This window comes from Microcaecilia unicolor, chromosome 10 (assembly GCF_901765095.1).
Source record: "Microcaecilia unicolor chromosome 10, aMicUni1.1, whole genome shotgun sequence".
Taxonomy (NCBI): Eukaryota; Metazoa; Chordata; class Amphibia; order Gymnophiona; family Siphonopidae; genus Microcaecilia; species Microcaecilia unicolor.
In genome coordinates, this window is record NC_044040.1 from 33143329 (window position 1) to 33159605 (window position 16277).

Genomic DNA, 16277 nt, shown 5'->3' on the forward strand with positions numbered 1-16277 from the left:
AAGCCATTGCAGCGGCTTATGTGGCCGCGGGGAAGGTTCCGCCTATCCAGCTGAAGGCTCACTCCACGAGAGCTCAGGCGGCCTCGATGGCAGAGGCCGGATCCGTCTCCTTGGAAGAGATATGCAAGGCGGCAACTTGGGCTTCGGCTCATACATTCTCCAAGCATTACCGTTTGACTGTGGCTGCACGGGCGGAGGCCCGGTTTGGAGCTTCAGTGTTGAGGTCAGGGATTTCTATGTCCCGCCCTGGGTGAGTACTGCTTCGGTACATCCCACCAGTCTATGGATTGATCAGCTTGATGATATGGAAGGTAAAATTATGTATAATCATACCTGATAATTTTCTTTCCATTAATCATAGCTGATCAATCCATAGCCCCTCCCAGATGTCTGTACTGTTTTTATTCTGGTTGCATTTCAGGTTCAAGTTTAGTCTTCAGTTACTTCAGTAAGACTTTGTGTTCAAGTTTTTTCACTTGGATTCTTCAAGAGTTGAGACGAGTTTGTGGTACAGTGAGCTGCTGCATTCCTCTCCCCTCCGTTTTACGGGGCTGGATTGAGATTTAAATTCTGCCGGCACTCCCTCCCGCTTCGTGCGGCTGTAGGGCAGCTTTGTACCCCTCCCGCTTCGGCGGTGTTAGGGTCAGTCAGCTCCTCCCGCGGTTGCGGTTGCAGGATAAGCCAGATCCCCCGCATCGGCGGGTGTGGTGTCCCTCCCCCGCTCTGCGGGGATGAGCTGGACGGATTCCCCTCCCCCACTTGTGTGGGGATGAGCTGGGTTAATTCCCCTCCCCCGTTTCGGCGGTGGTGAGCTGGGCAGAGTGTCCCTTCGTGGGTGTAATTCTCTAAGTGCTGAGTCCTGCGGATGGAGCTTTGATATCGACATACTGAGGAGTTTCCGGCAGCACATGACCACATATAGGGAGGCAAAAGTTTGCTCTCTATCTCCACCTGCTGGTAGATGGACACAACCCACCAGTCTATGGATTGATCAGCTATGATTAATGGAAAGAAAATTATCAGGTATGATTATACATAATTTTACCTTAGTTTAATGTAATCAAAAATGTTGTCGTGGTTTAAGTAGCATATGTATGTATGTATTTATTTATTTATTATGATTGTGACCCGTGCTCTGAACTCTTTATATGACCTTCATTGCTTTGTCATTCAAAATACTGAGTGTTTCAGGGGTGCATGAGAGCTGGGCAGATCACAAAGAGCTACTTTCTTTCTCTGTCTCCATCTGGTGTTCGATGGACGCAATCCACAAGTTCTGGACTGATCTTTTAGGACTAAAGGAAAGAAAATTATCAGGCAAGACATTTTTTCCTCCCAAGTGGAATTGCTGACAAATCCATATGGAAGCTGACGAGTCTGTACTGTTCATTGTTTGCTCGTATATGTTTGTAAAATGGCTGCTCCTGCTGTGCATGCTGGAAAAATATATATGCACTCCTGTATGGACTTATAGGATATTTTACAAAAAGCTTCGTGTTTGGCAGAGCCTTATGTAAAATACCACTGGAATTGAACACACTCCAACTGTCCTAGATATCTCAACTCTATTCTCAATGTTGGACCTTCTGTCTTTATGCAGGCTTTGTGAGACTGTTATAATTGTAGCTAAAATGCACCCCTGTACATATAAGCCTGCTTGGAGGCAAGCATAAATGTATGTTCCATTACATCTCACAGATCAATCCAAAGACAAATAGGTTATGTCTATCTACCAGCAGATGGAGATGGAGGGAACACCCGAGCTCTACCATGAGGGATACTGTGCATCAGCCTCACTTTCAGTGTTCTCTCCATCTCAGCAGGTGGATAGACATATCCTGTGCAGCTGTCTGAATGTTGCTTTCTCCTAGCCTGTTACCTCAGGTTTAGTTGAGCAGTTGGTTTTGCTCTTCCAGTCTATCGGGGGGGGGGGGGGGGGGGTTACACCTGGTGGTGCCAGGTCCCTCCCCCATCCCTTTCTTATCTCTGTCGTTCAATTGTGGCTACATGCTTAACCATAAAAATTGAACTCCTGCCTCTTAAAACAAAACAACCCCCCCCCCCCCCCCAACCACAAAAAAACAAAACCCCTTTAAAAAGAGCGTTAGAGGAAGGTTTGCCAGAGAATATTTTTGCACTGGCTCTTTGATTGCTCTGCCTCTGTCTTCAGTGGTCTCTTGGAACCTGTAAGTTTTTGCCTTGATTTTCATTCGTGTCTGCCCTGGTGGATGCTGTTAGGTACTGGTCGGCCCTGCATTGCCTGCTCACAGCCGCTTGCGACTCCCCTGTTGCCAAGTCGGTCCACGATAGTTCATCTGGATGGTTGGAAGAGGGTATTGACAGATGTTTTGGCGGGCTCCACATCTGTCCGTTTGCCATTAGCCACCATCTTGGATCATTCAACACCCCTTTTTAGATGCCCCAATCTAGCGCAGACAGGCAGATTTTTGTTCTGCTTCTTAGGTATGCCTATGCATACAGTAGCAGCAGGGGTGTTTCTCACTCTGCCCTTCATGGGTTTGCAGTTGTCTGGAGCTCATGCTGTCTTTGTCGCTAGCTTTTCAATTTTAGTTCTTCGGTATTTTTCCTGTATGTCTTAAGCTAAGAGAGTTACTTTGCATCCTTGGGTTTCATTCCTGTCTCAGCTGTTTAGGTCAGTCCATATGTGTAATTTAAATAACTGGATCGACAAAGGTGCAAATAGTCGTGAACTGCAAACATCAAATGATAGAGGGGCTCTTGTTCATCATGCCAGCGCTCCTGCAGGGGCAGGGCCTCCTTGTGTGTGAAATGAGCATTCTCAGATGTTCCTCGCTATCTATTTCTTGTATTCTCACCCGAGACTTTTGGCTGGGTTCTATGCTAGGCCAATTTTCCCTGTCTTTCTGGCCTGTATTACCAATAGATTTGCAGCACAGGGTTGGGGGGTCCCTCATTGTACCCCTGAGGCAGGGGGTAGGCCCTCCTCAGTGCAACTGTGGAGAGATTCTTGACCGTCCTCTCTTGTTCCGGGAGTTTTCCTTGCTGTTTCTCTTGGGAGGATCCTTAGCTCAGTTTGTCAGCTGTGCTGACCCTGGCTCCTTTTGCAGGATCTTAGCTGAATCGGTCATCTATGCAGGTTCTCGATTCAGTCTTTCACTTGTGTGTATTCTTGGTTAAACATGTCTCCTATGGAGGTTTTCCATTCACTCTGTCTCCTTTGGAGGTTCACTCTCTCCTATGGAGGTTTTCTGTTCATGGTTCCCTCTGGCAACTGTGGATGTTCTCTGGTGTCTCTGTCACCTTTGGTGATCCTCAGTTGTCTCTGTTTCCTATGGAGGTTCTCATTTTTTTCTGTCACTTATTGCAGTTGTTAACTGAAGTCTATCTCCCGCAGAGCTCTTCAGCTCCTCTTATCGCTTTGAGTGCTTTGCAATTCACTCTGTCTCCTTTAGAGGTTCTCCATTCATGGTCACCTAGGGAGGTTCCTCCTGCATCTGCCATCCTTACCTCTGTGGCCTCTCATATCTTGCTGACTCTTCTTAATGAGCGGCAGAGATTTTCAGCTGCATCAGTCTGCCATGTGTTTTTTTTAGCTACACCTGTTCCTTAAAACATTTTCTGGTGTTTTTTTTCTCTGCTGTGAGGTTTCATAGCGGGATGTGTTAGCTATGTGCACCTTCCAACTGAGACTGGCATCTCTGAGGCGTTGGTCTACTACTTGCTTCTATTTGGGTTTTGAGCTGGCTCTTCGTAATTAGTCTGTCTTGGCCCCCTTATCTCACCTATAGGACTTCCAACACCCACCGTTGCCGCCACCTATTCAGGGCTACTGCCTTTGGGGCTGGCGGCATTGAGGCAGGTGTCAGCTATTTATATCTGAGTTTTTTTTCCAGGGTGGAGTGGCTTAGCTGGTCATCCCATGCAAGACACCTTATGTATGTGTCCATGCGGATAAGTGATAATGTGAATGGGGGTGGGCCCAGAGCCCAAGTACTACGGAGACCCATTATAGTTGATGTTCCCTGGTCCATTAATATAACAATGATGGAACTATGGATTTTAAAGTGCCACTGGGAAAGAGTGCTACTAAGGGAGAGGGACAGCATCCTATAGACTCCCACGCAGGGAAGAATGCTCCACTTCTTTGTGGGCAGTCTCTCTTACGTTCCGCAGCCGAAGGGTTCATCTCTGTTGTTGGACTTTGCAGTCAGGTTCAGTGCAGAACTGTGAGTTTTGCCGGGGTTTGCAGTTCATAGTTCTTAAGTGCTGACATCTTCGGCTCTCTTTGAATTGTCCATTCCAGTGTCCTGGCTCTTGGTCAGGTCAGCTGTTGGCTGCATTAAGGCTGGTAATGAGCTTTCCAGGACACCTGCTGTTAGGGTGTTCCCAGAAAACAAACAAACATAACCGGTGACCAAATTACATGTGGGAGAGTTTGCATGGCTCTTCTACCAGTTTCTGGTACCGGAACACGTCCTCTGAAGAGCTGAGCTGTATGCACCAGCTATGGGCAAGACTAGTCAGAACACACTGTAGATCATATATGGATCACGGCTCTATCGCACAGGTACTGGGTTTGGCTGAGTACCTCGCTTGCACCACAGTGGTCAGCTCTGCAGCGTGTCGGCTTTGGTTTCCAGTTTGGCACCATTACTGAGCCTATCTTGTCTGAGCCTTGTGTACATGTGTGGGTCAACTTGATATTCTTCCTACAACTCCCCTCTGTATTGCCTGCCAGAGGTTCGGCTATCCTACGTCAGCAAACAGCTGGAGGTATACAATAGCCAGCATTCAGTTGGCAGCCTGCTGTTCTCTTCAGCTGCGGGACCTAGCTCTCTTGCTCGACTGCTGCAGCTACCTGGAGACGTATCGTCTCAGCTCCATGAGTGACAATCAGCAGTCGCCACTGGGGAGACATATCAAGCTCAGCTACTTGACTGGCAGGCAGCAGTGGCTAGCTGTATGGAACAGGGCATTTGGCCTCTTGCTTGTAGCCTTGCTTGCGGGTCGGCTGGTGGTCGCATGGACAGCGACCAAGTGTATGTCACACTTGATGCACCTGATTCTCCCTTAGCCTCTGGTATGTCCAGTTTCCTTATCTACAGGTGTGGCGCTTGGCTTCCCAGCTTCCTCGGCTATGGGGATAGGCTACAACACCTGGTCCCTGACTTACTGGCACACTGTAGGGGTAGCATGCTTTTATTGCTTTCTTTCACATGCTGACTGGTCTGGCAATATTCTTTGGTGGCGTTAGATAGCTGCCAGGGGTATTAAGTGAATGGAAATTACTCCTGTCCCAGCGTCTGAGCCATTGTTTTGGTGAGTCACAGCCTTGGGAGGGGCATGAGGGGTCCTTGGTGCTCAAGATATTTTTAATAGGGATTGAGAGATAAGAGGGGATGTAACTTGGGGGTTTGGATGCTGTTACCTGAATTGGGGTTGTCATGCGCTTGAGGGGGCCTCTAGACTTGGATTGGGGGAGTGACCAGGGGATCTGAGTTATAGGCCTGCTGGTCCCCTTTTAATTCTAAGCTGCCACCATGCAAAAAAAAAAAAGTCAGATAGTTTTATGTTTTAAATGGAATACAAATGAGACATTATGCAATATTAAGTATTTAGCCAAAGAGGTTGCAAATGAGCCAGAAGCTCATTTGCATCCTGTAGCTAGATTTTGCAAAATTACATTCTAATCCACAAAAATGTTTTGCAGGTTAGTAGATGAGACCTTTTATTTTGAAACATGAAGTAAATCTTGTGAAGTAATGTGGCCTTCATTTTTTTTTCCAGTGTTGAAGGTTGTGGCATTCTGATGTGCTCAATAGACAACTTGCCGGCACAGCTTCCAATAGAAGCTACAGAGTACTTTGGGGATTTGCTCTTCCCTTACATTGAAGAAATGGTAAGGGTTGTGCATGCAGTGAAGATCCTAAAAGCTTATTAGGTCAGACTTTGCAAGCGTTCCTGAATCACATAATTATCTCAGATAATATTGAGAGAGCTGTAATTAGCATACATTTTTATCTTTGTATGAAAGAGATTTGATCCAGCTTGGGAGGAAGTTTTAGGTTGTATGCAGTGGAGAATTGCTTCTCTGAATGACCTTTTTTTTTTTTTTTTTTAAACCGTGTCAGAATTTCAGGAATAGAAGCCATCGTGAATTGCAATCTATTTTTGGTGAAGTAGGACTTTTGGGTGCTGTTATTTTGGCACTGCCATTTGGGCACCACAGTTAGGGCTCTGGACTTTTAGCCGCCAGACTGTTGGCTGCTGGTCTTTTGACACACAAATGTAGCATCAAAAATTCCTCTTTCTACTTCTCCCCCGCACTGACCTTCAGTTCTCATCCATGGAAGTTGTTCACTACTTTGGCCAGGGGCTTGGAGCAGAAGGGGGATGTGAGCTGCCTGTGAGGGAGGATGGGTTTTAAGGAAGCCTTTTCTGTTCTCCCGCAGCCCACATCTCCCTACTATTCCTGAAGCAGCAAGCAGCCATGGGCCCCGGTTTCCGCCAATCAGTACTAGAGGTCACTGGGGGGGGGGGGGGGGGGGGGAATTAGGAAGAGGAATGAGGAATTTTTGGCCCTGCTGTCTGGACCTCCAAAAGTCTGGCATTCAAATGGCACCCAAACAGTGGCGCCCAAATAGTGGTGCTAAAGCTCACATACCCTGTTTTTGGTCGGTGTTCTCCTCTAGTGACTTATGAGCATATAGCATAGTACATTAGCTGGCCTATTGCATGTGATTTCGTGACATCTCTAAACACTAAAGCTTATGTTCTTGAGAATTAAATTTTCTGTTATGCCAGGAATACCTTGCTCTGCTCTCTGTCAGTCAGACTGCTCTTAGGTTTCACAGCAGTTAGATTGCTGTAATGCTTGGCTCTGTTTTAGGGTTTATTCCCCCCCCCCCCCCCCCCCCCCCCCCGATGATTACCTGGGTGACTGGTAGTCATAACTGCAAGGGGGCATAGCAGAGAGGGGCATGAGTGTATCTGCAGCGTATGTGCATCTCATAGATTGCTGCTATAAGTTATGTGCCAAGGCTGCCACACTTAGGTGCACCCATTTACATCTCCCATTGACATGGTGTAAGTGGGTGTGCCAATTCTGACTTACTCTGGTATTCCATAACCGAATCTTGGTGTCCGGACACTGTTATAGAATTAGCACGTGGCATCGACATCGAGGTTCCCGGTTGTAGAACTGCCCCTTTAGTGTTGAAGTTCTGCATCCCAGTGGACACTTCAAGGTCATTACAGCCAGGGCACTGGCTCTGGGGCTCCCATGGTGCAGTCTGGTGGTGGTCTGTGCAGGCCCTTACCAAATTTCCTAATTTGATCCACACTTCAAATGGAAGAATATTACTTTTAAGACTGAGAGAGCATGTGATTCTGTGTTAATTTCGTTTTGTTAGGGAAAAACAGAAGTCCTGATATTCAAAAGGGTTTAACGGGGTAAGAGAGGCTCCTGCCCAGGTTAACCACGTTATGCAAGCTGGGAGGGACTATTCAGCAGCACTTAACTGGGCAGTGCCATCAAGTATCTTCTTTGTCCACCACGACACTGTCCAGATAGTGCCAGGGCAGTCCCGGAAGTTATGCAGGCATTGGTGATATTCTGTGCCGGCGTCGGCTTATCCACCTGGGCTAATAGGACCACTTAAATAGCAGTCCTAACTTTGCCCAGTTTAGCTCTGCAGGTATGGTACAAAGCTTCCAACTATCACTGTTCACCCAGATGTTCAGTGCCAGAGCCTGGACATGGCCTGGCATTGAATATCCAGGTTTTAAAAAAACACTCACCGTGGCTGGCTGAATATTGACCAGAGACTTTTTCTGTCTTCTTGGTTCTCCACTAACTGTAACACCACTTTTGCCTCCTCACATAAGCATATTCCACTATGTGCACCTGATATTGTCTGTGTGGGTACTTCTGCCTTGCTGGCAGCCCAGCTGACTAAAAAAAAAAAAAAAAAAAATACTGATTTGCAGAGGCATCTGTGGCAATATGTAGACTGTTCAGTCCTCTGTAAACAAGTCGAGGCTTTTTACTGTCAGCTGGCTTTTATTGCAGCAGCGTGACTATAGTTGAGAGTTGTGATTTGATTGCTTATTTTTCTTGTCTCCTGTGTTTAGTCTACTGAGATTAAGATATTCATATAAACAGATTATACGTTTTTTGATAAAATAAAATAGACAGGGAAGGGAAATGGGACTTGATAAACCGCCTTTCTGAGGTATTTGCAACTACATTCATAGCGGTTTACATATATTCAGGTACTTATTTTGTACTAGGGGCAATGGAGGGTTAAGTGACTTGCCCAGAGTCACAAGGAGCTGCAGTGGGAATTGAACTCAGTCCCCCAGGATCAAAGTCCACTGCACTAACCACTAGGCTACTCCACCACTAGCAACATTCCATGTAGAATCTCAAATAGGGAAAGAGAAATGGGACTTGATATACTGCCTTTCTGAGGTTTTTGCAACTACATTCAAAGCGGTTTACAAATATTCAGGTACTTATTTTGTACTAGGGGCAATGGAGGGTTAAGTGACTTGCCCAGAGTCACAAGGAGCTGCAGTGGGAATTGAACTCAGTCCCCCAGGATCAAAGTCCACTGCACTAACCACTAGGCTACTCCACCACTAGCAACATTCCATGTAGAATCTCAAATAGGGAAAGGGAAATGGGACTTGATATACTGCCTTTCTGAGGTTTTTGCAACTACATTCAAAGCGGTTTACAAATATTCAGGTACTTATTTTGTACTGGGGGCAATGGAGGGTTAAGTGACTTGCCCAGAGTCACAAGGAGCTGCAGTGGGAATTGAACTCAGTCCCCCAGGATCAAAGTCCACTGCACTAACCACTAGGCTACTCCTCCACTAATGACATTCCATGTAGAAGCCTGCCCTTGCAGATCAGCAATGCGGCCGCGCAGGCTTCTGTTTCTGTGAGTCTGGCGTGCAGGACGTCAGACTCACAGAACCAGAAGCCTGCGTGGCCGCATTCCTGATCTGCAAGGGCAGGCTTCTGCATGGAATGTCGCTAGTGGACTAGCAACATTCCATGTAGAATCTCAAATAGTAGCAACAGAATCTCAATAGTAGCAACATTCCACGTAGAATCTCAAATAGGGAAAGGGAAATGGGACTTGATATACCGCCTTTCTGAGGTTTTTGCAACTACATTCAAAGCGGTTTACATATATTCAGGTACTTATTTTGTACCAGGGGCAATGGAGGGTTAAGTGACTTGCCCAGAGTCACAAGGAGCTGCTAGTCTTAAATAGCGTGTGGTATTGTATGCTGTACCACATTTTATAGTCCAGTGAGAACATGTTGAGTGATCTTACTGGTTTATATCAACACTTGGGGCGGAGGTGACATTACATTGATAGGAATAATTTCGTGGCATATGTAGAGGAATATCATTTATGGGATTTTTTCCCACCTCTATTTTATTTTATTTTATTTATTTGGATTTTACACCTTTTCAGTAGTAGCTCAAGTTGAGTTACATTCAGGTACACTGGGTATTTTGAGCAAGATATAGATTATATTGTACTACTGTGCATGGACATGGTTTAATGATGATTTTTTTAAAAATCTTCACATTTCCCATAGGCTATTATTATTACTTTCTTTATAAAAACTATTAATTTGGAGGGTAGAGCACTTCTAATTAAGCATTCAGATTTTTCTATAACTGGGGTCTTATATATTTACAGCTGCAATCGGATGCAACACTGTCTTTGGAAAAACAGAATTTTTCCCCTGTAGTGCGAAATGTAAGTTAACACAGATCCTTATTTTTTTTCTTAAATCTTTTAAGTACATAAAGCCAAGATGTGTATTAAGTTGAATTCTTGTTCTGTCTTTTGTAGGCTGTGATTGCATCAAATGGTTCACTGACACCCAAATACAAATACATCCAAAAACTGAGAGAGAGCAGGTACAGTATGATTTCTAACCCTGTTTCTCAAAAGTCTGTGATCGTGTTTGCTTATTTATTTAATTTTAATACAGTAGCCAGTAGTAATCTGCCTTTTAGTCCTGAGTGCTGCTTGAAATTCCTTTTGATTATAACTTGCTTCTAGTTTATCCAGTATGAGATTTTTGTCCACCGTATGTTCCACAGCTACCATTACTTCAGCTGTAATCTCAGCAGCTCACTCTGACATAGTGGATGATGTATTGCAGGCTGTGGAGAGAGATTGGATCGGGATGCGGGAGATCTCAAGAACAGATCTCGGTGTAACAATCTAAGTGTGTCTTTTACTAAGGCGTGCTAAAATCGTAGGTGCACTAAACGTCGGAGACGCCCATAGGAATGCATAGGCGTCTCTGACGTTTAGCGCGCCTTAGAAAAAGACCCCCTAAGACTGGTAGGAATCCTGGAGGCCCTGGAAGAAACAGAGCTCGGGACTTTCTAGAAACCTGGCTTGCAACTGTATAGCACAGCAGGGCCTATACTCATGGAGTCTGCACACTGTTTGAACCCATACTGGTATGCTAATGATAGACCAAGCATGGTGATCCTCAGTATGTTAAATTTCATACACAAATGAGGGATCTGAGGAGGTAAACAGTTGGACTACAATGGGCATGGATGCTTTGTTTTCAAGACCATTTGGCCTGTGTCTCAACTTGGAGGACATTTGCACCAGAATGTGAGAGGCTGATAGTTACAGGTTTGGTTCACCCTCCTGTATCCTACTAAGCTATGGGTCATCCATCAAGGTGAAACAAAGATATTCACTACCCTGGAAGAGGTGAATGCTGGGGGTAAGAGGTTTCCTAGGGGATTATCAAACTGAGAGCGTGGTTTTACAGTCGGAGAGCTATCTGGTTGGACGTTTACTTCTGAGGGGACAAAGGTGATTCGATGCTATCTTGGAGAGGAGCACCGTATTTTTGGATCCCTCAGTGACAGGGAGGGGGCAGAAAGAAGAAAAAGGGGTAATGGAGTATGATGGACCATCCATCAGATGGAAGCAAAGAGACAGAACTTCTCTTTATCTTAACATAGTAACTATGAACACTCTAGATGTTAAGATCTACTGGCTATCATGGACCTGAGTGGCTTTCCTAGCTATATGGCCTTTTCTGCACAGTGGAGCCTCTGGGATGCTGGCCGGGGTAATAATACAGCCATCACAAATTAGTTTGCTAGATGCTACAACTAAGAGGTATTTAGACTCCAGAATGTTTCTTATAATTTTGTGTCAACATGTTAGCATGAGTGGTGTGAGAATGGGCCCTGCTGACTTTTTTTTTTTTTTTTTTAGTGTTTGGACCTCTGGGCATGAGGGGGGACTTTGTGTAGTTTATTTTGTAGATAGGTGAGGGACATTGGAGGGTAAGGAGGGGGTTAATCAGGGACTGGGATGGGGTGGAATCTGGAATGAGATGCGAAGCAGCTGTAAGTACTATTATATGGCTGAAGGTCACTGGGTCAAATGGAGCAAGAGATACATAACCAACAGAGATCAAACTTGGTGGCATTATGGGAAAAGGAACTGGGAGGTTGGTGGCTGGGACAATTCTCAATGAAAACGTGTTGAGTGATCTTGCTGGTTTATATCAACTCTTGGGAGACAGTAACATTACATCAATAGGAATAATTTTGTGATATGCGGGAGGAATATCGTCAATTCTTAAAAGGCATAAAATTAGGGTTACCATATGGCTCCAGAAAAAGGAGAACAGATTGAGCCAGTCTGGGTTTTACTTCCATTGCTTTCAATGGAGCAAAACCCGGACTGGATCAATGTGTCCTCCTTTTTCTGGAGCCATATGGTAACCCTACATAAAATACTGCATGCTTAAAAACAAAAAAAGCCAACAAGGTGCGAATATTGCATTGCTCCAGGAAGCACATCTTGAGGAGACGGAGCATGATAAATTGAAGAAGCAGGTGTGATCATTCTTTGGAAGGGGTAAAAAATTAAAAAACAAAATTTTAAAAAATGTGGTTCGCTTACAGATGTTCAAATATTTGAAAGGTATTAATCCGCAAGTGAACCTTTTCCAGAGATGGGAAGGCGGTAGAACTAGAGGACATGAAATGAGATTGAAGGGGGACAGACTCAAGAAAAATGTCAGGAAGTATTTTTTCACGGAGAGAGTGGTGGATACTTGGAATGCCCTCCCGTGGGAGGTGGTGGAGATGAAAACGGTAACAGAATTCAAAAATGCGTCGGATAAACAAAGGAATCCTGTTCAGAAGGAATGGATCCTCAGAAGCTTAGCCAAGATTGGGTGGCAGAGCCAGTGGTGAGAGGCGGGGCTGGTGGTTGGGAGGCGGGGCTAGTGTTGGGCAGACTTCTACAGTCTGTGCCCTGAAAATGGCAGATACAAATCAAGGTAAGGTATACACAAAAAGTAGCACATATGAGTTTATCTTGTTGGGCAGACTGGATGGACCATGCAGGTCTTTTTCTGCTGTCATCTACTATGTTACTATGCTGAATACAATGGACACAATGTAGCTGTTGAGTTGTGATATTTTGTTCATTGTTCTGATTAAGAGATTTTACAAATAAAGACAAATAGGCACTTATCTTTATAAGTGCAAGAAATGGTACTTACAGTGCAGGCATGGGAGTTTACACCTGTAAAGACCAGTCTTTACTCACATAGATTAGCATATTTTATGGTCTACGTACATACATGCATGTTCTACCAAACTCCAACCCTGTACATACTTACTGGCCAAGTATACACCATAAGGTCAAAGTGTGTAAGAGTCCACTAACTTGCCTGCATGGCCATGTATTTACAAAATGACTTTATAAAATTTACCCTGGTGAGGCGGAGGAGTGGGTCTGTACCTGCTAAACACCAGAAAATCTCTCTTGGAGGCCTTGTTTGATGCGTAGTACTCTCAGAAGAGTGCCAGCCCATGATGTCATCTTTAGGGGCTGGCGTGGCATAAAAAGGAGCATGCTGTGCGATGAGGAAGATGGTCTGTACCTGTTAAACACCAGAAGATCTCTCATGGAGTACTTGTTTGTGACAAGCAGTGTCATCTTTAGGGGCTGGCACTGCATAGAAAGGACCATACTCTGTGGTGCATAGTCTTAGGCTGTGCGATGAGGAAGATGGTCTGCATCTGCTAAACACCAGAAGATCTCTCATGGAGTACAGGACCATACTCTGTGGTGCATAGTCATAGGCAAGTGTCCAAAGAGGCATGCCCAAAAGGGCATCTTGCCCCTTTTGAGCTCATTCGGAGATCCACTGGACCCTGGTGGAACCGTTGTTGAGGACTTGGGATCTATCTTGTGACGGTACTGTGCTTTACATTTTTTTATGTTATGGGAAAACAAGTGTTAAGTGAAAATGTTACAGCTCCTACTACATTCACAGGCCCAATGGATAAGCATCTTATGCTTTCTTGAGCAAGTTGAAGTCTACTCATAGTTTAGTCACTTCACTGTCTCAGGGGTCTCCTTGAGTTCTGGGGGTTGTTTTACCTCCTCACACCCCATGGCTCACTCCTTGAGCACGGGACCGAGGTCTCCTGAGTTCTCCCATCCCCAACACTTCTAGTGTTGGACCTAATTCTCCTCCTAGTGGAACTCCATTGCATGTTGCTGCGTTAACCTTGGTTGATACGGTTAAGACGACTTCTGGTCCTAAGCAGGAGGTTTGTCTAATAGATATTTTGGCTGTTATCAGAATGGAGTCAGTCTTGAAGCCATCTTTGGTCCCATCTGGCTGATTTTGTCTAAGCAAACTTTGGATAAGTTAAGTGGCGCTTAGAAAACTGAATGCAAAAACTGAAACTCAGATTTGAACTTTGCAAGGAATTAGTACTTCTGCACTTAAAGAGAGCTTAACACTTCATCATAAGATGGAAGCATTAGAGAATGAAAATGGATCTAGGAATCAGTGTTTTCTAAAATTTCCCAAGTTTCTATCAAATTCAGAATTAATTGGCCTTTTAAATTGTTACTATCTACCAGTTTCAATGGTCCAGCAGAAATGTGACTGAGGGAAGTCTAAGAGAAGTTTTGGAATCAGTTGGAATTTAAACTACTTTCTTAGCCACATTTCCCACTGACCCGGATAAAGACCCCCTATTTTGAGGATTAAAAGTGAAGATATTTCCTGATGTAGCTGCTACCCATTTACAATGTAAGATGTTTCTTCAATTTAAAATCTTGAGTACTTTCTCTTGGTGCAAATTTCTTTCATAAATTTCCATGTAAATGTTTGATTTTGAAAATATCAATCATTTTTTATGATCCTGCACAGAAGCATTTATTTTAGCTAGACAAGGACAGACTTAATTTTTTATTTCTCTTTCAGGAAGTGTATTGATAGCTAGGTTTATGAAAACAGGCAAGTAGTGAGGATTAATTATCTTGTTTTCCATTTTTTTTGTCTTTTTATTGAATGTATTTTATTATACAGTTTATGTGGGCTAGAAATAAGAGCGATGTGTGAAATTATTAAGTTTGTGGAGTGTTTTAGATTTTCATTGCTACTTGTGTGTATATATAATAATGACAATAATTCTCACCTGCAACATTTTGAAGCTCACTCTGTGGGAGGGAAACACTGAAGCCCTGCAGTGTTGGTAGGCTAGGCTGTCAGCAACACTCACACTCACTCATGCACCACTCACTGTCACTCATAGACCCGCCCTCAGCCACGCCCCATCCGCACATAATTCACAGCCCCAACGTTCTAAATGAAGCCACCCCCGGAAGTTGAGGCGTCGAGATATCCGTTTTCCCAGTGGCGTTCCTAGGGGGGCTGACACCTGGGGCGGATCGCCGATGCGCCCCGCCCCCCCCCCCCCCAGGAACAGCACGACACCCCCCCCCCCCCCCCGGCGAAAGAACCCCCCTCCCCCGGGTGCACGCCGCTGGGGGGGGGGGGGGTGCCGCGCGCCTGCCGGCTCTTCGTTTTCATGCTCCCTTTGCCCCGGAACAGGAATGTTCCGGGGCAAAGGGGGCATGAAAATGAGCCGACAGGCGCGCGGCACCCTCCCAGCGGCGTGCACCCAGGGCGGACCACCCCCACCGCCCCCCCCCCCTTGGTACGCCACTGCGTTTTCCCCATGAGTGTGTGCCCCGCCCTCACGTCACTACGTGATGACGACGAACCGCCATCTCCCCCTGCCCCTCGACAGCGATTTTTCCGACGGAACCCGCATCACAGAGCGCCAGCAGCGGACAGGTGCCTGGAGGGGGGCTGAGGGACAGCTGGGTCGGTGGCCTTGGGTGGCTGCAGGGGGGCCAGGGGAACAGGAGGCTCGCAGGACAACAAAACCTTGCTAGGGCCCGTTTCATCTCTCACTGAAACGGGCCTTTTTTTTTTTTTTACTAGAAATGACAATAAAATGTAAAAAAAAAAAAACCCCTAAATGTGTTGCTGTGTTTTTATTTTGCTGGTAAATTCTTACTGCCAGTTGTACAAGATGTTGAAAGTCAGCTTGATTGAGAGAGGTTTGAAGCCAAAGTCAGCCTGTAGAATGGTATGTAAATAGGCCACACATGCAACTGAATAAATATAGAACTTAATCTTCTCCCAGAAGCGCGTCTGTTTCAGCGTCTTCCCCCCGGGCCCTGCTCTATTTTTAGTAGCCTGAGTTAGGGAGAATATCTTTTGTCATGATGACGTGGGAGGAGCTGGGCCTGCTACTTCTGTATATTCAAGCAGCTGTGCTAAGTAAACATTTTTCTCTCGGATCAGCTCTTGGTGCAGGTCCTAAGCATGAAGTTTATCTGAATAAATCCTGTTTCCCTTGAGCTTATAAAAGCTCTATTATTGTTCATGGACATCTCATAATTGTAGGGAGCACGCTCAGCTGATGACCATGGGTGCAAAAAAGAAGATCTTAGTGCTTGGATCTGGCTACGTTTCTGGACCTGTGATTAGCTACCTTACCAGAGATCCCAATGTTGAAATCACTGTAGGTACGTCTGCTCGTTTGCATATTGTTATGTCAAAACTTTGTTTTGGAATTTAATAGTGAATGCCAATCAAATAAAAACAGTTTTATATGCTTGTATTGAATTGAATTGTATTTACAATCAAACATATAAATGGCGAGTGACCGTACTCACTCGCAAATGCGCAGTAGAGACTTCCCTGTCTGTCCCGCCCCTGCGTCAATACGTGATGACGGGGGGGCAGGACAGAGATGGAAACTGCGCGAAGGGGAGGGAACCGCCGAGGTCGCCACCGCTACCCCCCCCCCCCCCCCCCGAGGTCGCCGCCACTGGTACCTCCCCGGAGTCGCCACTGCCGCCACCCCTCCACCCGGCCTGTCTCTTCGCT

At 45.5% G+C, this 16277-nt stretch overlaps 1 protein-coding gene across 3 annotated transcripts in view; it reads left to right on the top strand.

The window, feature by feature from the left end:
• The window catches only part of AASS (aminoadipate-semialdehyde synthase), an 85929-nt gene that overhangs the window by 33796 nt on the left and 35856 nt on the right, over positions 1-16277 (top strand). For all 3 annotated transcript variants that reach the window (XM_030216042.1, XM_030216040.1, XM_030216041.1), the window contains exons 11-14: positions 5770-5881; positions 9710-9769; positions 9866-9933; positions 15792-15913. In XM_030216042.1, coding sequence (XP_030071902.1) covers positions 5770-5881; positions 9710-9769; positions 9866-9933; positions 15792-15913 — 362 coding nt within the window. The remainder of the gene's footprint in view (positions 1-5769; positions 5882-9709; positions 9770-9865; positions 9934-15791; positions 15914-16277) is intronic.